This window comes from Rhinatrema bivittatum, chromosome 16 (genome assembly GCF_901001135.1).
Source record: "Rhinatrema bivittatum chromosome 16, aRhiBiv1.1, whole genome shotgun sequence".
Lineage (NCBI taxonomy): Eukaryota > Metazoa > Chordata > Amphibia > Gymnophiona > Rhinatrematidae > Rhinatrema > Rhinatrema bivittatum.
The window spans coordinates 37,453,522-37,476,428 of NC_042630.1; the positions used below are offsets into that span (position 1 = coordinate 37,453,522).

Below are 22,907 nucleotides of genomic sequence, written 5' to 3' on the forward strand. Positions count from 1 at the left end.
ATTAAAAAACCAGGCTAATCCAGTCCTGGTTTTACCTCATTGCATTCAGGGAGTTGTAGTTCCAATTGAGCTCCCTATGAAAATTAGAACTACAAGTCCCTGCATGCAATAGGGCAAACCCAGGAACTGGGTCCATGCTCAGAGCTCAGACTTGGTCCCTAATTACCAGCACAAGACGCTTGTTATGCAGCTGCTCCTGGCAAGTCCATGGCAGCAGCTTAATTACAGCCCTGTTAAAAGAGAATTAAGCTGTGCTTTCAGGAGATAGGATGCTCTTTATCCACTCCCAACATTTATTTATTTAGGTTTTTTATATACCGGCATTCATGATAAAATCACATCATGCCGGTTTACATTCTAACAAGGTGTGCAAAAAATACAATAACTGAATCTAGTGCAGAGGACTTGCAGTTACAATGGAACAGGGGTAATGGAACTGGTGTGGGTATGTGTGTATAAATACACACACACCCACACCCACTAGTGAAGAGAGGGAGAGCATGTGCTCCAATCCACACACAAGCACATACAGGTGAGGAGAAGGGGAGTGTACGCCCCCAATCCACACACACACACACCCACTAGTGAAGAGACGGAGAGCGTGTGCTCCAATCCACACACAAGCACACACAGGTGAGGAGAAGGGGAGTGTACGCCCCCAATCCACACACACCCTTTACAAGTGCTCTCCCCTACCTCATGACTTGGAAAACTGGTTTAAACAGTAGAAATATGTCTCCCAACCTGACTTTCCAAGCCATGGGATAATTCGCCTTTGTACTGTTGGCCTGGGGGTGTGCCGAGAAGAAGTGGACGGCAAGACAGGTGGACAGGAATTTCAAACATCTCCCTTGTTTGTTATTTTAAGAGGTGCGGGGAAATAAGTTAAAAAAAAGTAAATATAATAAAAAAGTAAAAGACTGAACTTCCTGAATGAAAAGCAGATCTGGGAAGGCTTGGATTCGTGAGTCCCATCCCCCGCACACACACTCTCTCTGCAGAGAGTGCGAGATTTTGCCATTTTACCAGATCAGCTTTGTAATCCATCTTCAGCAGACAAGAGAAAATTGCTATGGACTGATATTTTAAAGGATCCCCTAGTCCATCCTGCCCCCAACAGAGCCAGTCTGCCACCCCCTATGCCTCGTTTCACCTTCCCACGGAGCACTTTCAAATGGACAGAGAGAATGGGAAACTATCTAAGAAAACACACGTGGTTGAAGGGCTTCAGTGCCAAGAAGAGCAGAGTCAGGCATTGTACGGCAATCCGAAGGAGCTGTATGTGATGGGCGGAGAGAGGCTGATGTGCACGGACCGGGAGAGACACCTCGGGGGGTGCTAGTGTCTGACCCACGTGAAGGTGGTGAAGCAATGCAGCGGGATGCTGGGCTGCACAGAGAGAGGCATAACCAGCAAGGGGGGGGGGGGGGTGATAACACCCTGGGGTACAGGTCCTTGGCGAGGCCTCACCTGGAGGACCATGTTCAGTTCTGGAGACCTCATCACAAAAAAGGAACAGAGGCAGGATGGAGGCGGTCCAGAGTGGGGTCAGCATCAGAAGCCTGAAGGATCTGAATATGCATATGGCGCTGGAGGAGACAGGATACAGACTTAAATATCTAAAAGGAATTAATGATGCGCAGGAATCAAATCTTTTTTCCCCAATGGAAGGAAAGCCTCAGGAAGAAATGTCAGGCAATCTTTCTGGAATGCCAGAGGACTTTGAGCAGGGTTTACCCCACCCTCTTCTGGAGGCACACCTAGCCAGTCAGGTTTTCAGGATACAAAGACACCAGAAAGGGGACATGTTAACACGTTAGGGTGAACTCTCTCTGTCCGGTACGGTGACTGAAGGTTATGGCCACGCTTTCGGCTATAAGTGTAATCCAACTGCTGCACCGATATAGTATGACAATTTTCTTTTAACCTACTTTATGGAGTTTTTCTATATGCAAATAAAATACGGATTTATGAACCATCATTTCTTTGTCATGATTCACAAGTTCATTACTCTCTCGTTGTTGTCAAAGCCCCTGGCAGGACAAAGGTGCACATTTACGCCTTATCTTTCTCCTGTGAGCGCCATCATCTTGCCTGTGGTGTCCTGCGTGGCGCATCACGCCAGACACCGATCCGACGGGAATAGTCTGCTTCAGGGGCTAGAGAGAGTAGGTTTTGGTCGTCTTCTTAGCATAATGTATATGCACGAGATAGATTTGCATACATTGGAGACCTAGGTAATGCAAGGCTGTCTCATGCATACTCATTGTGGATATCCCGAAAACCGGTTCTGACTGGCTAGGTGTGCAGATTGGATGCAGATTCAAAGCTGCTCTCTAAATTGGGTGGAGGGGAATTAGGGCTGGAGGGTACTGGAAGCCAATAGTAACAGGTGGGAGAGAGAAAAAGGGAAAAAAAAATGGATAAAGTGCATAGCTTGCTGGGCAGACTTGATGGGCCATTTGGTCTTCTTCTGCCGTCATTTCTATGTTTCTATGTTTGTGGTTTTGAGAAGCAGAGTTGGCCACCCCTGCCTTAACAGAAGGGACGGGGGGGGGGGGGAATAAGAGGGTGTTGCTGCATGGAGGGGCAGTTGCTAATCAAGCAACTTGCTGAGCATTTTGGGTTTTTATCTGCACACATATACTGTTTACTATACATCCATATGCCAATGAGGACCAGGCAGCTCCAAGCCAAGTCGGTCCTGTTTTTTGTCATTTTGTCTTGTAGTTCCCATCACTTTTGCTAAAGCAACAGGACGATCAGATGTGCAAGTCCCTGCTTGCAACAGGGGTAAAGCCAGGACCAGCTTAGCCTGTGGCCTGGAGCCAGGTGGCAGACTGAACTAGAACTCCATCCATGCAACGAGGTGAGTCCCAGGACCAAGTCAGACTGTCCCCCCTCCCCCACATGGACCTAGCCAGGCGCCCCACTTACAAAAGGAAGGCCATGGGAGCACTTTACTAAAAGCATCTCGAGATGCAGCCGTGCAGAAATTCTGCTTACATTCACCAAAGCCAAGTGACACAAATGCGGTGCTGAGATTCCGTAGGCAGCCTAATTTTCTGCCTGGGCAGGGCTCTCTCATTATTTTGGATGTTACATAAAAGAGGTGCGATGCCCGCGCTGTTCATGCAGGATCTAACCTGCTTAACCTCTTTTGCAGAGAGGGCTCGGTCCCTATGTTCTTCTCCGCAGCGGTTTCCAGGCCCACTCAGCTACGTTTTGTAGGTAAAGTCACGTAGACTTGACCCCCTTCTAAGGGCCCAGCTTGCTACACTTTTGGGAAGGGGGGGGGGGCCTTAGTGAATCAGGCTCTAAATCATGTTACTGAACTCCATCTGGCTTCGGATCCCAATCCTGGTACGAGGGAGCTTCACCCTCTGCCCAGTTTAGGAATCTGCTTTGAAATTTGCTATGCGGGCTCCCAAGCTTTTAAGTCAAGGCACTTCTCCGCGGCTTTGCATGATTCTCGATTCTCGTGCTCTAAGGTCACTACAGCATGGCTTACCAGAAGTCCCTTCCCCTCGGCTTGCTACCTCCGAGACATCGCCTGCCACCAGACACTCAGAAAGCAGCTAAAGACAGACTTTTGAATCTGGTGGCTACATTTTTTTTTTTAATCTTATTCCCCTCTGGTCAAGCCGAATTGGCTCAAAGAGACATTCGATCTCAAACTGGTTTACATTCAGGTACTGGAGGTATTTCCCTATCCCCAGAGGGCTCACAATCTAAGTTTTTGTACCTGAGGCAATGGAGGGTAAAGTGACTTGCCCAAGGTCACAAGGAGCAACAGCAGGACTCGAACCCTGGTCTCCTGGTTCATAGTCCACTGCTCTAACCACTAGGCTATTCCTCCTCCCCTACATGTAACGCACCTTGAACTGTGTAAAGGTGGGAGATAATTTTAAATGAAGAATTGGAGCGCCAGAGCAGGTGGGCACGGCGCCCTATAGAAAAAAAAACCCGAGGGTTGACCATTCACTTGGCCCTTACGGACCGGGCCTGGGAAGTCACGCTCTGATTTGTCATCACAAGCTCCCTTTCCCAGATGCACCTTGGCATCCGAAATAGGAGCGTCAAATAGAAAAAAAAAAAAAAAGCAGGAACTGCAAATTAAACAAAAAACAGAACTGGCCAGAAGTCTCCCTCCAAAGAAAGCAGGTCACTGGGCAGCTCTGTCCTGATTTGGGGAAGTGGCATATCTTAACCGTGTCATTCCTCGCCAGTGCTGTCACCCTCTGAAATGTAAAAAAATCGGCCTCCTTACGATTACATAGAAAGAGGATTCTTACTTCTTGAACAACTGGGTGGCAGACTGAGCAGGGTGCCGTTACTGACTGGCGGAAAGACACTGTGTGCTGCACGGAGCACCACCAGGGCTGGTGCTTCCACTGGTCAAACCAGGCGCTCGCCTAGAGCCTGGGGATGCAGTGGCAGGTTTGTTAATCGTCTGCAGCAGGGAGGGGTAATTTAGGTGGCGCTGGTGCCCATGCCTAGCATGCCAATATTTTAGGGGGGGGGGGGGGAGGGGGCAAAATCCAGCAGGGCGCTGTGCCAGAGTGAATAGCCACCACAGAAGGGAGCGCCGTGCTGGTGCCACTGCCGCCAGCAGGAGGCAGGAGAGCGCTGTGGTGGAGCTGCCAGCAATAGGTAAAGATGGGGGGGGGGGGGGGACAGGAGGGGAGGATGCACGGTCGAAGGTCCCTCTAGGCTAGGGCATCAACTACTCTTGCACTGGCCCTGAACGGAGTCTACAATAGCATGATCGGGGGGGGGGGGGGGGGGGCTGCATGTCCCTCACGGGCCAACCTTCCCAGGGCAGTAACAGTGAACGCGGACTTAAAAACAAAAAAACAGAGCAATCCAGAAGGAATCTGGAACGCAGAGTCGTTAAAAAGAGTATTTATTTATGTATTTAGATGCATTGCGAGCCGTTCCGTTGGTAGCCCAGGCAGCATGATTGGCAATCGGTCACACCCCTGGTGCAGCAGCATAAATATGCAAATCAGAACCACAAAGTCAACAGGACCGACCCATTCCCCGCCCCCCCCCCCTTCAATTCCCATACAGAACAGTCATGAATCTGAATTTCAAAAAAAAAAAAAAGGGGGTTTTCTTGCCCTTTTTTTAGGCAGCATCTGGATCGCCGTGGGAAGCTTAGATAGACACGTTCCCCCCACCCCCGCCGAAGGGCCAGCAGAGAAACACCCCACCCCCACCCCAGCCAGGCACCATCCCCTTCCAGTCAGATCCAAAAGTGTACAAAAAACGTCAAATAACCGAAGCGGAGCACAAAGGAGATCTGTTTGCCATCAGCCCAGACGTGAGAAGCCCACTTTAAGTAGCCATTTGAAGAGGACAACAGATAGGTTTTTTTTCAGACAGGCGCACGCGCAGCCAGCTCCCAGGCCGGTCAGGTGCTCCCGGGCGAGCAGGACCTGGATTGGCCCAGCGCGTAACGTGTTCTGGGAAAGGCCCCCGAGGGAATCCCCTGAGAAAGCCCAAATGTACAGGTCCCTGCCAGCAGCAGCGGGGTCCTCGGGCAGGGGAAGTGGTGGGTTGATTATTATTATTTAAGATCTGACGACATCTAAAGATGTAGCTTTATGTTGTTAACCCCAATTATTTATCCAAGTTCAATCTTCCTGTTTATTGTAAGACATCCTCCTGTCATGTTATTGTTTAAAATGTAAACTGACTTGATTAGTAATTCTGTTACTGGAAAATCGGTATATAAAAAGGCTAAATAAATAAATCTCTGGGATATCTAAACGCCGAGCACTGGAACAGGTCGGGAGGAGAGACGTTGGACCTTTGTGTTTTTCTAATCTGAGTAATTTGCTCTCAGATCTGAGGGATTACGCGGCATTACGTTTTGTTTGCTGCTTGTATGCAGCCTGGGTAAGGAGAGCTGGGTTTTTTTTTTCTTGTTTGTTTGTTGTGATACGGCCAGTTTCTTGGTACATGAACGTGAGCTCTGGTTAGCAGCTACTAGAGTCAGGCAGAGGGCATTGGGATGGTGTGAGAGCCTTCAGCACAGATGAGCCAACCTCCCTTCAGTCCTGCTATTCTAGTACAGAGACAGACAGACACACACCTTTGCCAATACGCCTCAGTCCTGCCCTGCAAATTCCCCTGCTGTTCCAGTACTGACACCCCCCATACCTACAGTTCTGTCAGTGCACCTCAGTCCTGCCCTGCAACACCCCTTGCTATTCAATATGGACATTCCCATGCCCCCAGTTTTGCCATGCACCTCAGTCCTGCCCTGCAACACCCCTTGCTATTCCAGTACTGACACCCCCCATGCCCCCAGTTCTGCAACACCCCCTGCTATTCCAGTACTGACACCCCCATATCCACAGCTCTGCCAATGCACCTCAGTCCTGCCCTGCAACACCCTCTGCTATTTCAGCACTGGGCTTTCCCACATAAAGCTGTTCTATGACTGCTCCCAGTCTCTCTTGATCCCTTGATAATGCCAGAGATTTTTTTTACATCGCAATTCCTTTAACACTCCCATTGTTTCACTCCCGAGCAGGGCTTAAAGTAAAAGTTTCTATAAACAGTCATCTTGCCTATAACAACCAGTGCTCACCACCACCTGTGTGCAAGGGACAGCCTGGCTACTAAAGCTCAGGCACTGGCCAGCACATTGCCCCCAGCCCCATCTGCACCTCTGCCTCAGGGACCAGACCCGCACAGTCCCAGTCTGGACTTCCACAGCGCCACGCAAAAAAAAACCACCACCACCTTGAAGATGACAAACTGGCCCATGAATCCCGAGCTGGGAACAGTAAATCTTTACCTGCCAGTAAAACAAACAAACTGTCAGTCTCCGAAAGAAAAGTAGGCCAGCACCCTCATAGCCAAACCAGGGGAGGTAAGGTCTGGGCTGACTGTGACCTGCGGGACCCTACAGAGACCAGGCGGCCACAGGGAGAGAGGTCCAACAGGCAGGGTGGGATCTCTCCTGAGACTTATCCAGATAGAGGGCACCACATCAGCGGCTGGGTCCACACCGTGCGCTGAAGCTTTTCTCCCATTTTGTGCCCATGGGGGGGGGGGGGGGGGGGAATGCTTAGCACCCACAGTTAATAAATCAAAACTCACTGGAAGTTTAGAAAGAATCGTAAAACACCGCAGCTCTTAACAAAAAAAAAAAAAAAAAAAGAAAGCTTAGAAGTAAAACCCTATCATTACCTGAGTCTCTCTTTTAAACTGCCTAGAGGTGTGTGTGTGCTTTCCCAGCAAAGGGCTTAGGGGAAAATTGGCCAGCATTAGTCAAACACAGCCCCAGCCAAAAAAACAAAACCCGAAAGAGCCTGCAGAAGGGAGCAAGTCTTACCGGAGCAGCCCAGGGAGAGGAGCAGGAGTCGGGCGCAGAGTCCTCCCGTCATTCTTCCAACCAGGAAATGATATCTGGAAAGTTTGCTCTCCCAAACGACTCAAACGGGCACGGTTTATTTTCCTAAACCCAGGCCAACAAAAGCATCAGGTCAGCTCAGGCTGCGTGAAGCAACCCGTCCTGCCAGCTCCTGGGGAAAGTTCCGCGCCTTCTCCCTCGCGGGCGAGGGATTGCGGCTGCAGCGCCGGACCGGATGGCCACCAGTCCCCGTCCCGATCCCGGCCGTAGCGTCGGCGAGAGCAGCGTGAGATTCGTCCCCCAGGACTGCTACAGGCGCCCAAGCCAGCGAACTGAACTCCACCTGCCTGGCAGGTCGGAACAGGTGCTTCGCCGAGGGGCGGGGCCTCCCAACGGGGGCGGGGCCTCCTTAAAGGGACAGGGACGCTCTCTCCTGCCCCCAAGTTTTGGGGGGAAATACAGGGAGTGGCAGTTGCTGCCTTGCTTTGGGTTTTTTTGTTTTTTTTCATTTCTTTCGGAGCCTGCTATGCACCTTGCCCTCTGCTCCTTGTAGCCTAAACTTTATTTGTATAGAGCAATGGGGGAAGAGGGGGTGGTCTACTCCATTCCGCAAGAGCCACAAACAGGTCTGGTTATTTTAGGATAGCCATAATGAATATGCAGGAGAGAAATTTGCATACAATGCAGGCAATGCAGGCAAATGTGTTTCATGCATATTCATTGTGGATATCCTGAAAGGCAAACCGGAATTGCCCATCCCTGTTTTGCAAGCCAAGGCTTGGAGTACCCCTTAGTGCCATAGCCCCGTGGTCCCCAAACTCAGTCGTTGAGGGCCGCAATCTAGTTGGGTTTGCAGGATTTCCACCATGAATATGCAGGAGATCTTCTTGCAATCAGTAAAGGCAATGCATGCAAACACATCTCCTGCATATTCATGGCGGAAATCCTGCAAACCCCAGCAGGGCTGGTTTTGGGGACCGCTGCCATAGGCCAGGCGCTGGTTTTCAGGGGTATCCACAAAATAATAGGCATGAGATGGATGTGCATGTGAAAGTAGCTCGTGCCTATTCATTGTGGAGGTCCTGAAAACCTGACCAAACCGACTGGATAGTGGATTCCAGTTCCAAACACGCCTAAGGATGAGCGGGCAGTAAGCCAAACAGATGTTTTTTTCCGGTCAATGGAACTGTTATTAACATTTCTAGTGATGTAACAAAAAAAAAAAAAAACCCAACAAAAACCTGGGCGTGATAATAGACACCTCCCTTTCTCTTCTCCTGCAGATTAGCAATGGTGTTAAAAATGCCTTCTGCAAACTGCATCTCCTGCGTCCCTTTTCAACTGAAACAGATTGAAAAACGACATGCGCTGGTTACTTCTTTGCTAGATTACTGTAATGTGCTACACTTTGGCCTACCTCAGAAAGCTTTATTACCTTTACAGGTGGTACAGAACGCAGCGGCCCGGGTAGGCACCAGAACCCCTCTGAGACACCATCTTACTCCTGCCCTTATGAAGCTTCCCTGGCTTTCCAGCTCTTGGGAGAGTCACATTTAAAATCCTGCTGCTGGCGTGCAAAGGAGTCAAATGTTTGGTTCCAGCAACGCTCAAAGGTGCTCTGAAACGTTATCAACCTGTGCAGACCCTCACGTCGGCATCTCAAAATCTGCTCACTGCGCCCTCTTTCATCGGCATTGGGCTCGATGAATTTCGTGAACAGCCATTTTTGTATTCGAGGTCCGTCTCTATGACTGCAGTTATTAAAGCTGAAATTTAGGAAAAACTTATTTCTTTGGCAAACATTCAACATTTGACACCTTAGTTACAGTCGTAAGGCCTTAGTGTGGTAACTAAGGCTTCATTAATATTGTTTTACCTTTTAGTTTTGCATTTGTTTACATTTATTTGTATTTTTTTATTCATTGTATGTTTTTTAATGTTTATCTGTATTTTTATGAATGTTTTTACCTGCAAACTGCCTAGAAACTTTGAAAGGTGGCATAAAAATGTTTTAAATAAATAAATGATGTAGGCCTGGTTTTGCCCCATTGCATGCATGGAATTGTAGTTCTGATTTCCCTAATAGAAATCTGACTACATCTCCCTGCATGCAGTGGGGCAAAGCCAGGCCTGGATCAACCTGTACGGGCCAATCTGGGCAGAGCCAGCTCTTCCATTCGGCAGACTCAGGCAATAGAAAGCAGCCATGGTGGCAGGGGCACCAGGGATTTTGTTACATAGGACTCTGGCCCATGATGCTGTTGGCCTGCGTGAGAATCTCAAACAATAGAGAAGGGCCCCCTGCTTCAGCCCCTGCCCTCCTGTTCCCACTCTTTCCTTCCTGTCATGCAGGGTACAGGACGGGAGTGGGGAGGCTAGAATGGACAGAGCAGAGCAGAGCAGAGCCACTCTCCTTCCTAATCCAGCCCCTGCGCTCCTGTCCTGCAGGAAACAGGAGAGAAGTGTAGGGAGGGTGACTGGAGTGGACCAGGAGCTCAGCTTTTTCTTTGCATATTTTTCTTTATAATTTATTATCCTATATTCTGTCCATGCTGAGAGTCTGCGAGGCAGTCTGCTGCCGTGTAGGTTGTGTACTCCAGCGGGTTCTGTTTTCCCAATCGAAGGTGCATTGCTAATAACACATTTGGATTTTTGGCCTGCCTGTCCAAATGATGCTCGAGGCGGTTTACAAGTGAGATGAGCACAAAGGATCCATAGAGATAGGGGTGGGGGAGAACCTAAATCAACCACAGGAGGAAGGGGGAATAGACAAGGCCTATGAGCCTGATGGTCATTAGCTGCCATTATATTCAGATACGGTCACTGGCCTGGTTGAAAGGTCTTCGAGGCGATGCCAGTCCAGTCTGAGGTCACAATATGTTGTGACATCACTGCTTGTAGGAGAAACTTGGGGGGAGGACCAGAGACCTGTGGGCATGGAGGGAAAGAGGGCGGGCGCGTGTGAGAGAGTCAGACGCAGTGCTGGGACAGACAGAATAGTTTGGAATGTATTGCACATTTTCTATTCATAAAGCACAATGCGGGGATTCCGTACGGGCAAACATACAAACCGAGTCCTATATTTCAGGAAACAATTCTCTTCCGGTATAATTATGGCATCAAAGGGGGCATCTGATGTCCCCATTTTGCAAACAGTCTTTGTATAATGACCCAGCACCTGCTCCCTCACCCCAAATGACAAGCACTCCTCCCCTCTCACCCAACGAAGCGCCTGAAAAGCAGAACATAAATCAAAGAGTAACTTTTTTTTTTAAACCAGACCAGCACCTTCTCCCCCACTCCCCCCCCCCCCAAGATAATTCAATTCTCTCCCTCCCTCCCTATTGCACTGGACCCACCTAGCATGGCCTCTCCCCACCAAATTCTGATCAGTACGGCAGCCTAGCCCCACCACTCACCTCTCTCTCCCCCTATCATCACACGCCTTCCTCTCTCCCTCCTCCCTGTTTCTGCTCAGGTTGCTCTCCACCTCTCTCCCTCCCCCTGCAGCCCCTCTTACCAGTGCCACCACCGCTCTCACCGCCTGGAGCTGGAGGGCTCAGCAAGAGAATGGAGGAGGGAGGAGGGGAAAAGGGGTTTAAAAAAAAAAAAAAAGACCATGAAGAGAGAAATTGAGGCAGATGGAAAGGATGGAGGGGTTGGCACCCCTGGTAGGGATTTGGGGGGGGGGGGGAAGGAGGCTGCAAGGAGGTGAAGGGAGCAGAGTTGGGAAGGAGAAGAGGTGTGCGGTGTGGAGGGGACAGGGCTGTGCGCGTGGAGGCATGAGAGGAGGGGGGTGTGCAATGGAAGGGTGGGGAGGGAAGATGCAGAGTAGAGGTGTGGGGAGGAGGCTGTGGAGTGGAGATGAAGGAACGGGAGGATGGAGGGGAAGTGCAGAATGGTGGTGTAGGGAGGGAGGGAGGGAGGGTGATGGAATACAGACAGAGGTGTGGGTTGGGGAGTGGTATAAGCTGGAGCAGGAGGGGAGGTGGATTAAGCCTGGAGATGTGGCAGGAGGAGTAACCAGTTTTATTTCCTGGGGGGGGGGGGGGGAAGAGGTACAAGGACCAGGAAGACAGGAAGAGTCAGGGCAGAGATAGGTGAGGGGAGAGAGGCCTGCAGAGGTGATGAAACACTAGGAGACACAGGAAGGAGAGAAATGACAGATGATGGGGGGGCTGGGAAGATATCAGGGACAGGAGACAGTAAAAGAAGGGAGTGGGGTATAAAAGAGAGAGAGGAACCTCCTGTTCTTCCATTCCAGTCCTTGCTGCTACAGCTAACTGGGAACAATGGAAACATGATCACCTCCATCCACCCAGGTTCAGCAAACTGAACCTGGGTGGATGGAGGTGATCATGATGAGGCCTGAGCTCCCCCTTCCAGCTCGGTCTCTTCAGGTTTTTACGCTTAAAGAATCCGCAGGGTCTCCCAGACTCACTTCCATTCCAGTCCCAAGCACCTGCACCTGCACCAGCGCCTGGTTCAGGAAGCGCCAAGCTGCTGAAGGGGACATCACAATACAGGAAGGGCATTGGTAAGATCTCCACAGATGGAAGTCAGGCCTGCAAAGAGTCGTTCTTCAACTGTCCATGCTGTATTCATGCTTTACATGTACCGGTGTGACGTCTGCACGGGGTTTGGATGAAGATCCACTCTTCTGCTGTCCGTGCTGTATTCATGCTTTACATGTACCGGTGTGACGTCTGCACGGGGTTTGGATGAAGATCCACCCTTCTGCTGTCCATGCTGTATTCATGCTTTACATGTACCGGTGTGACGTCTGCACGGGGTTCGGATGAAGATCCACCCTTCTGCTGTCCGTGCTGTATTCATGCTTTACATGTACCGGTGTGACGTCTGCACGGGGTTTGGATGAAGATCCACTCTTCTGCTGTCCGTGCTGTATTCATGCTTTACATGTACCGGTGTGACGTCTGCATGGGGGCTCAGATGAAGATCCACTCTTCTGCTGTCCGTGCTGTATTCATGCTTTACATGTACCGGTGTGACGTCTGCATGGGGGCTCAGATGAAGATCCACCCTTCTGCTGTCCGTGCTGTATTCATGCTTTACATGTACCGGTGTGACGTCTGCATGGGGGCTCAGATGAAGATCCACCCTTCTGCTGTCCATGCTGTATTCATGCTTTACATGTACCGGTGTGACGTCTACACGGGGCTCGGATGAAGATCCACTCTTCTGCTGTCTGTGCTGTATTCATGCTTTACATGTATGGGGGTGACGCCTGCAAGGGACTTTAATGACAAACAGCACAGTAGCACCCCCTGATTTACTTAGATTCCCAGTGGCAGGAGGGGTTAAGCAGGAGGAGCTATCAAAGCCTTAAAACACTGAAGACAGGGATAAATATTCAGAACTGAAATGAAGGGGTGGGGAGGGGTGCAGGGAGATCTTTTCTTGATGAATTAGGTTTACCTGCAAAGGGCAGGCTTCTTCCTTGCACATCTGCTTTCCAGCTGTGGGACTCCCGTGCCTTGTGCCCTCCTCAAGTAGCACCAAAACGCAACTGAGTGGATGGAGTGGTGGTGATGGTGCGGGGGAAAGAACCACAGAAGCAGCACTAGTTTTGGGGGCAGCGCTCCCCAGGCCACCCTTCGCGGGTCAGGCTGAATTCTTTACTGCAGAGGGGAAGAAAATAAAGCCAGAAAGATGTAATAAGAATATGAAAACTAAATAGAGAACACCTCACTGATGTTTTTGAATAATAGAAGAACTAGGGGGCACTCCATGAAGTTAGCAAGTAGCACATTTAAGACCAATCGGAGAAAATTCTTTTTCATTCAACGCACAATTAAGCTCTGGAATTTGTTGCCAGAGGATGTGGTTAGGGCAGGTAGTGTAGATGGGTTCAAAAAAGGTTTGGATAAGTTCTTGGAGAAGTCCATTAACGGCTATTAATCAAGTTTACTTAGGGAATAGCCACTGCTTGCATCAGTAGCATGGGATCTTTTTAGTTTTTAGGTACTTGTCAGGTTCTTGTAGCCTGGATTGGCCTCTGTTGGAAACAGGATGCTGGGCTTGATGGTCCCTTGGTCTGACCCAGCATGGCAAGTTCTTACGTTCTTTTGTTCTTAAGAAAGAGAGAGAGAGAGAGAGTGAAACTTTCGGCTGCAGTCCTGCCTTGCTTTGATATTGTGTGTAACCTTCCTTCACAGGACTGCGGTAGCTGTGGAATTAAGAAAATATTTGGTGTTATTGTCTCTATACCAAGATGTTTATTCCTTGGGCGGGCGGGGTAGCCCTGGAACCATTTCCAGACTCTTGCACACCGGCTGGCCCCATGGTCAACCACGAGAGAAGAGAGGTGGAGAGAGTCGGAGGATCAAGGAGCAAGAGAGTGAGACAGAGACAGGAGGAAGAGGAGGAGAACAAGAGCTAGGCGGCACGTCCAGCGCCCAGTCCGGCGCACTTTCCTTTTTCTTACTTTCACAGTTGCTGCGGCGTGGAAAGGGATGGGGAAGCTCAAGCTGCGTTCTCTCTGCTCATGATGTCACATAAGCAGCGGGCTGGGGCGGGGCATCTGATGGCATTGCAAGCAGAGACCATAAACCGAGCCCCTTTTCACTTAGAAAACTAACCAAATGGGGATAGCGCGCCTCCACCCTCTGGCATCAGAAAGCGACTTCCACCAGGGGATGCCACACGAGTGCCAGGAGCAAGGCAAGCCGAAGCCACGCCTAGGGAGAAATAAAAAACAAAAGTTTATTTCACCTCCTTATGCTGAAATGTAATATCGTAAGCTCTTTGGGGGAGGGACCTTCCCAGCCCAGGATATCTTTTTTCTTGTAAAGCGCTGTATACACGCCGCTGGTGCCACTGAGCTATTTTTATTTTTATTTTTTGTTATTAAATGTCAAAGAGCAGCCGAGATAGAGGAAATGCGTAATAAAAATACCAGAGGCTCCTCGGCAAAGTTCATTTCTGCCCTTTCACGGAGCCGAGGAGACCTGGGGCACGGTCGCCTGAGGTCACGCCCTGCGGCAGGGCTTCCCTCTCTCAAATATCAGCCGTGGTAATGGATCCCCGCTGGAAATGTCAGGAGAGACGGCGCTCTGCCCGCCAGGGTTTGTACCAGCGAGCTCCACCTCATCCCAGGCAGGAGCAGGCAGCCAGCCCTGATATTTTTTTTGGGGGGGGGGGAGAGGGAAGGCTTCTGCACCTCTGGGAGCTGGAACAGAGCTCCTGGAGGTGCAGAAGACAAAAGGGTGGGAGGTGGACTGGGGGCCTGTCCTCAAGAACCACGGGGGGGGGGGGGGGGTAAGGTGGACGTGGCACTCCCTGAGGATTTCAGGATTTCCGCCTGGTTGCCGTGATCTGGTGCCGTGCTCTTACCATGAGATCAAGAGCGCTCTGCGCTTACCGTGAGATGCGGTGTGATGGTCCTGGGGGCTAGAATCAGGAGCCACAGCCGAGAGGTTAAAGGCCTGGCTCTTTATACTGGGAAAACAGTTTGTTTATTCGGCATATTGGATACATTTGCTGCTTTTTACGTTGTCACCGCACTGTTTTTGTGTCACTGCAGTATTGTTTCTTTTAATTTGTTTTTTATATGTGAATCCATTTTTGTTTTTGCATTATATTTGTATCATTGTCGGATATTTTAATGGTTTATTATAATCCACATCAGGCCACCTAAAGGAAGCAGAAAATCAAGCTCGGTGTCTTCACAAAGAGGGTGGTGGATATCCGGAACGGCCTCCTGGCAGAGACGACAATGCTAACGGAATCCGAGAAAGCCAGGGAGGAAGACAGAGGAGCCCCGGTGGCAAAACAGGGGACATAGAAACATAGAAATGATGGCAGAAGAAGACCAAACGGCCCATCCAGTCTGCCAAGCAAACTTTCACACTTTTTTTTTCTCATACTTATCTGTTACTCTTGGCCCTTATTAGTAACTTTTTTATTCTAGTTACCTTCCACCCTTGCCATCGATGCAGACAGCAGTGCTGGAGCTGCATCTAAGTGAAGTAGCAGGCTTAATTGGTTAGCGGTAGTAACTGCCGCAATAAGCAAGCTACTCCCATGCTTATTTGTTTACCCAGCCTGTGCCGTTCAGTCCTTGTTAGTTGTTGACTGAATATAAGTCCTCTTTTCTTCATTCCCCCTGCCATTGAAGCAGTGAGCTGCACTGGATATGTACTCCAAATGAAGTATCAGGCTTAATTGATTCGGGGTAGTAACCGTCATAACAAGAAAGCTGCACCCATGCTTATTTGTTTACCCAGACTATGTAATTCAGTCCTTGTTGGTAGTTGTCTGAATGTAAATTCTATTATCTTCATTCCCCCTTTCCATTGAAGCAGAGAGCTACGTTGGATATGCATTGAAAGTGAAGTATCAAGCTTATTTGGTTTGGGGTGGTAACCGCAGCAACAAGCAAGCTACTCCCCCACTTTTTTGTGAATGCAAATCCTTTTTTCCACATTTCCTCTTGCCGTTGAAGCATAGAGCAATGTTGGAGTCGCATTACCCGTGTGTATGTTTATTGAATATGGGTATTAATCTCCAGGTAATAGCTGTCATTCCCGCAAGCCACCCCCATGCCTCTTCTCTTCATTCACATCCTCAAGACTTTATGGATCCACAGTGTTTATCCCATGCCCCTTTGAAATCCTTCACAGTTTTGATCTTCACCACTTCCTCCAGGCTGTGGGTCGATGGCATTGCATGACCAGTCAAGCTGACTGGTACCAGAAGAAAGCGCAGCCGGGCCATAGTGCAGGCCATGGGGGCAGCCGGGGTTTGCACCGGCAGGCCATAACTCTCCAGTTACCAGCCGGGTCGGTGCCAGCAGAGTGGTCGGGGCTGAGCCCTGTCCAAATCGGGCCAAGAGGTCCTAGGAGACCGGATACTCGGGTACGAGCCTCACTGATTTTGGCAGAGGCGGTGGGGAAGGGAGGGGGGGGATGAGTGGGTGTGGTGCAGGGGTTGTTGGGAGCAAGTACCAGGATCTTGCACGCTCATGACGAGGAAGGGGAACAAAATCTCACTTGGGAAAAAAAGGCGCAATATCCTAGTGGTCAAACTTCTACGGCTGGCAGCTGGGATAGCTCCTTAGGCCGTAGGTGCAGGAATGGCTGGGCAGAGCGGATGCACCCGCGTGGTCTTTGCAGTCATGTACTAATGTTACTACGAGCAGAAGTACATGAGATCTCGCTGCTGGGTGCGAGGCGCCGATGGCAGGAGGGCCTGTATGCCGGGGAGGCACGGCTCATCCACGCTCCTTGTTCTTATGCATTCTGTACATCACGTCGTGAGCTTGGGTTGCGTAACGCAGTTTATGGCTGTAAATTCATAAGAGGCGTAAACACTGGGAGCACGGCTCTGGCAGAGCTGCAGAGAACGAAGAAGGCGTGATCGCCCGGGACATTCTTTGCTTGACGCAAGAGAACCAAAGATAGTGGTAAAGGAGAAAAAAAAAAAAACCAACACAACCCAAGAACAGCTCTGCGGCAAGAGCTGTAAGTGCCAAGCGACTTATTCTGCGCGATGTGCGGAGAGAGAGAGAGAGGACCCTCGAGTCGCAGGAGATGCACCGGGAGACCAAGAAAATGCGGCAGAAAGATGCAGAAACAGTCCTAATCTTATTGGCGTCAGCAGATGGATTAAAATGAAGCTCCAAGCGCCCCTTGATACGTTGCCTGGCCATAGCACCCCCCCCGGTGAGGTCCAGCAGGAAGCGCTCTCCCGCGAGACCAGAACTGGGCCGGAGCGAGCTACGGCCCCCGCACGTTCCTTACCACAGCGCATTGTTGCCCTGTGCTACGGGTGGAGCAGAGGTCGGCGCTGTGTTTGTATTCCTAACAAGTCTAAAATGGTAAAAAGCTGCATCCCTGCATTTTCCAGGGAGGGACCTAAAAAAAAAATAAATTCCCTTCCCCTGTCTGTAAATGCCTGGAGGGGAGAGCCTTAAATGTTACGGATCAGGAGCCTTCGGATCCAAACAAGCTCCCTAGCTCATGCTGACCCTTTACAGGCAGAACGAGTTTCCCAAATCCCCAGAGAATACAAGGGCACGAACTCTGCCGTCACTCAGGTAACTCCAGGCCAAATGCTAAGAAAGCAAACCCTTATCTCCCCGTCAAGCTGTTTGTCTGTCTGTCTTTCCAGATCCCTCTTGACAGTCTGTGTAACTGGTCAGGGCAGCTCTTGCAGAGCTGTTTTTGTCAAATTTGCCGGCCAGAGAAGTGACTCAGAGTGATTGCATTACACACAAAGCGCAAGTGTACATAAGCGGGCGTAGCGAGCTCAGCATAAAACCGACAACACACCCAGAGCCCGCAAAACACAACACTCTCGGAGCCCACAGGCAGCCACGAGAACGAGACACAGCCAGGGCCATGCCGTGCAAACCAACAGGACCAGGGGAAACTGGCACGCCTAGATCCTACCCCCCGTCGCGGCGGCGGCAGCCACCACAAACGCGCAGACGTACACCCACACGAGGCCGAGGCAACTCTCCCACACGACCCGCTGGCCAAAACCTGGGGCCAGGAGCCCAGGCTCGTCCCCTCCTCGGGCACAGAGATGCACAGGCGAAAAGATCTGACCCAGGGATAGGGACAAAAACGCTGGGCCCGTGCCTGAACCGGACACACTAGTCAACCAGGGTATCCAGCTAGTCGCTACAGGCCGGGCCTTGCCTTCATGGCGTCCATGCTTTCAAAGGAAAAATTGTAATTATAATTCCATGGAGGCCAAGGGGGTCGGTGTACCCCAGGTGACCCATTGGCAACCAGCGGGCACAAGCCAAAACATCCAGGACTATTGTCAGCAGCTGAAATGTCGAACGGGGGACGGCTGGCACTTCAGAGCACAGCCCGAGAGCAAAGGGTTAACTCAGCTCCTGCAGAGAAGGCAGGAGGGTGAGGATTATTGGGCAGCCCCCCGGGCAGGCAGGGCGATCAAGGCCTGGCTTTGGCCCTCACCGTAGCCTCTCTCTGGTGTCAGTTCCTCCGGGAAAGGAAGAAACTGCCAAGTCCAGAGGGAAAACCAGGACTGGATCGGCCCTGTCAGGGTCGATCCAGATCAAGTGACAACCCAAGCCAGGATAAGGCACAGCTGGAACCTTCTTTTTTTGGAAAACTTGGCTGTTGACCCAAATTTTTAATGAGCCAGGATTAAAAAAACCAACAATAATAATAATAATAATGTCTGGATAGTTTTTTTTTCTAAATAAAATTTTTCTTTGTTTTTTTTTTTTTTTTTAATGGTCTTTGTATTTTTTGCTTACTTTTCGTTTCACTTCCTTCCCTTCTGCCCCTCCTCTGTGATGGTCACAGCCCCATGGTGGCTCCTCTCTGGTCTCCGCTGTCGTGGCTCTGCTCCTGCCCGCATGGACTCTGCCGCTCCACCACTTTAAGGTCCTCCCCTTGGGCACAGGCAGCTAATTTTCCGGTGCCTGGGATTTTTCCGGCCTTTGGGATAGGGCGGGTGTCAGGGACAGGGACAGGCCAGCACATGACCGTGCGACCAACGAGCTCCATGTCGTTGGGGGAAGAGCCAAGCCGGTCCTGGTTTTACTCCCACTGCATCTTGGGACTTGTAGTTTCTGCGTTTGATAAAGAAATCATAGCTGGTACAGGGAGGGAGGGGGCAGAATTGGCTCAGCTATGGATCAGGCAGGTTCACCCTAGGCCGTGAAGGCATTAGGATGGCAGGGGGGGATAGATGCTGGAGGGACAAGCGAAAGGTGGATGAGGGAGATGTACAAGGTAAACAGATCAGGAAAACGGTAGCAGGGTGAACACGTGATGGAAAGAACTGAAGGCGAAGGGGGGACACCAAACGGACCCCATGCCATCTGGATGGGCTCAGCCAGTGCTGGTTTCACCCAGTGGTATCTTTGGATTTTGTACTTCAAACTGTTCTAAGCAGAGCTGGACCACACCCAGAGGTGCCAGAGGGCCCAGGCCTGGGCTGACCACGGATGGTGACCCGAAGGGAGGGAGTTCTGAGCGACAGGAGAGTCTGGATGGCCATGGGAGAGGAGCTCGCCCCCCCTTGGAGACGGTCCAAGCACGTTTTTCACGAGCAAAGCCATAAAACAAATCTTTGCAGAAACACAATGAAGCTCTTTCAGTCACTCGGCTGGTGAAAGAATTAACTTCCCAGTGCACGGAAAGGTAAAAGGGGCTTCTAACAGCGATCACCTGTCACAGGAATACATTTTTCTGCCAACCACAATCTTGTTTATCAAACAAAGGAAAACTCTGACAAGGAATTTCACAGACAGGCCTGTGAGAGCAGCTCGGAATTTGTGCTGAAAATGCCCCATCAGACCCCACCGTTCTCAGTTCTCGCCGGGCTGCGGCTGAGTTGAGGCGCTACGGCCATCAGCGATGGTTCACACGAATCCGTGACCCCGGGGGCAAGGACGTATGGATTAATATGGGCCCTGTATTGAACGAGGACACACTGCCGTTATGAGAACCCAAAAGCAAAGGCCCATCCTCTTCCCTCACAGGCAATTCAGCAATAGTCACTTGCATCTCCTCCACCGTCATTGGCCTCCATCTCGCACCTTTCAGCTTTATCACCTTACCCCCCCCCCAGCCAAAAAAATCCCCACACTACTTATTCTCTTCACACACGGACACCTCTGCCCTCAGAATGTCATCCCTCACCATTGCCCCCACCCTCATATTCTCCCTTCAGTAGCTGAGGTTTTCAGCTCAGGCGGCAGGTGAAGCTGCATGAGATAACACTGCATGCACAGCTTCCACCGAATGCAAATAAACTTCATGCATATTGATTGTTGTAGACATCCTGAAAACCTGATTGGCTAGGGGTGTCCCAAGGACTGGGATAAGCTCTCCTGGACTAGACCCTGCTGTTCTGCAGTTTCAAGACTCTTTCCCCCTCTCCTCCCTTAGCACTAGGTCTGGGGCAGGCAACTCCCATCCTTGAGTGCCTGAGTTTTCAGTAAATCCCTAGTGAATATTCATGAGATACAGTTGCATGCACATCTATTTCATGCACATTCCTGAAATGTGGATATCCTGAAAGCCAGGCCTGTTTGTGGCCCTCGGGGGGCCAGAGTTGTCTACCTCTGCACCAGGTGCTATCCCTCAACTCAAGACACTGTTTCTCCGCCCTAGGACACCTGTGGCCAGACAAGTCCATAAGGTCACAAGGTCTGTGACTGAGAGGACCTTTGAGCTCTTGACAATGTGGTTTTGCCACCTGGACCACACCTTTGGCTCCCGGGAATGCACTCGAGATCTTCACTCATGGTTGCGTGTGGTTTTACTGGGAGGCAGCCCATGCATGCCCCTCGGTCAGCCACCAAAGAGCCACGTCCAGAGGGAAATCTGAACCCAAGTGAGATCCCAGGCTGGCCAGCCTTCTACAAGGCCAAATCGCCCTGGGAGCCTGATAGCAGGAAGACACTCCACACGCCCTGCGCAGCACATGCAGGCTGAAGCCGTCACCACTGCAGTCATAAACCTGCTTAATAAGAACTGCAATGAACCGAATGCTCTTAAAATGCCAAATAAATTGGCTGCCTCTGAATCATCTCAGCTATGCTGTGACTACTGTTAGCTATTAACACCTTCACTGCCAGAGGCGCTCAGTCTCACAGCTCCTCTGCCATCAACCCCTGCCTATTAGCATCATTATCGTGAATTATACGGTACATACCAGACGAACGCGGCACTGTACAGAGAGACATGGGGAGGGACGTCTGCAGGCGAAACGCTGCCCATACAAGGCAGAAATGGACTTTTGCGACATATTCGGTCGCGGGTTTACCCAAAGCTGGGCGGAGGCATTCCTGGGAGGGGAGCTGGGGTGAGGTTCTGGCTTACGCGTATACATTTGAAATTTCGAACCTACATGCATACGTTTCCTCCTCCTCCTCCCCCCCCCAAAAAAAAAAAACCAGACGTGTGCCAAATGGCGTGTAGTATGTGTGAGCGGGTAGATTTGGTGGGATAGTTTCCAAAAGTGGACTTGTATAAAACTTACAGGCGGATGCGCTGCATAGTTTAGGCACGATGAGGTGAGATGACCCCCCCCCGTAATAGACGGTCCCTACTCCAGGGAGCATACAACCTAGTCAAGCCCGGGCAGCCTGGACCCAAACAAAGAGTATACAGGAGGCTACGAGGAAAGAGAGCAAGACCACGACAAAGAGGATTTAAGGACTGAACGGAGGATGGGCAACCTTTGAGTATCATCAGATAGGATGTTTGAGGTCTGGAAGTGTTTTAAGGAGGATGACTCTGATTATGTCATCCCTTTTCTCATATAGTGTGAACCGTGCTAGTAGCCATTCAGCCCCGGTTCTGTCTACAAACTGAGAAGGGCAATCCCCAGGCTCCAGGCCAGATTGACAAATCTGTTACAGGAGCAAGAAGAACCGGGGTTTCGGGTGTGAAGCGCAGCCTTGAAAAGGTAAGCTTTCGGGCTGGATTTGAATCCGGTAAGTGAGGGAACCTGGCGCACACGTCGGGGGATGACTTTTCCAGGAATCTGGTGTGGCCAGTTGGCAGGCACGGAGATGAGATTTGGCAACGGGAGGAAATGGTGCAGTTTACTCAAAATCTGAATGTATGCCCCCCACCCCTTCGGGGTCTTATGTTCCACATTCCTCTCTTCCCCACCAGTTGGTAGGTGCTTGCACCAATATAGAAAGAGTCAGGCGCTGCTGCTGGTAAAGAATGCCCAAGGAACTTGGCGGCCATCTTTGATTCATGCAAATGTCAATAGAAAAAGGTAAAATATAAAATTAAAAGCAAGAACACAGTAGATCAAAAAGTTCAAAATGACTGTTTTGTCATTAAATGTAAGTAGCTGATATTTCTCTTTGTACTTTTACTGACTTCTTCCTTTTTTTGAATAAAACATTTTCCCCCTGGGATTCCATTGATTCCCAACGGGCTCCTTTGCCCAAGTCACAGATGGCCATCAAATACTTATATCTAATCCTGTAGCCAGTCACCTCGTTTCTTTAGTACCTCAATGACTTGAAACAAATCTGTCTGTCTTGGAAGGAATGTGGAAATTGAGTAAGAGCTCACTCGCGGAGTCTTCTCAGCATATTGAGTCACTAATGAGGGAGATGTTATATGGTTCTCAATTACTATAATCTATTAATGCTCATGTTTTATGAAGGTGACACCACTGAAGTCTATGGAGGTCAATGACACAGCAACAAGATATTTAAAGATATTCCACTGAAGTCTGTGGAAGTGAATAACATGGTCAGGTGGTGAGTGGTGACTGTCTTCCTAGGAACATTATAGATGATGGCAGATAAGGTCCATTCAGTCTGACCAGTTCTCTTCTATTCCCCACCCCATATCTCTTACCCAACCTCTCAACTCTCTATAATCTGTCTAAGCAGGTGCAAATTCTGTAATAGCACTGACCTCCACCACCTTCACTGGTATACCATCCCGAGCCTTGTGGTCTTCCTCTTTTGATTCTTACAAAGTCCCAGACTTAATTCGTTACTCAGACTCCCTCCCATGTTTTACCACCAAGCTTGGGTGAGGCTGTTGTCTGA

General features: G+C 50.2%; 1 protein-coding gene across 1 annotated transcript in view; it reads right to left on the reverse strand.

Moving 5' to 3' along the window:
- NECTIN4 (nectin cell adhesion molecule 4) overlaps nucleotides 1-7,709 on the reverse strand; it is a 71,945-nt gene extending 64,236 nt beyond the window's left edge. The window contains exon 1 of the mRNA XM_029581130.1: nucleotides 7,352-7,709. Within this exon, the coding sequence (XP_029436990.1) occupies nucleotides 7,352-7,403 (52 nt within the window). The 5' untranslated portion in view covers nucleotides 7,404-7,709. The remainder of the gene's footprint in view (nucleotides 1-7,351) is intronic.
- Nucleotides 7,710-22,907: the final 15,198 nt, after the last annotated feature.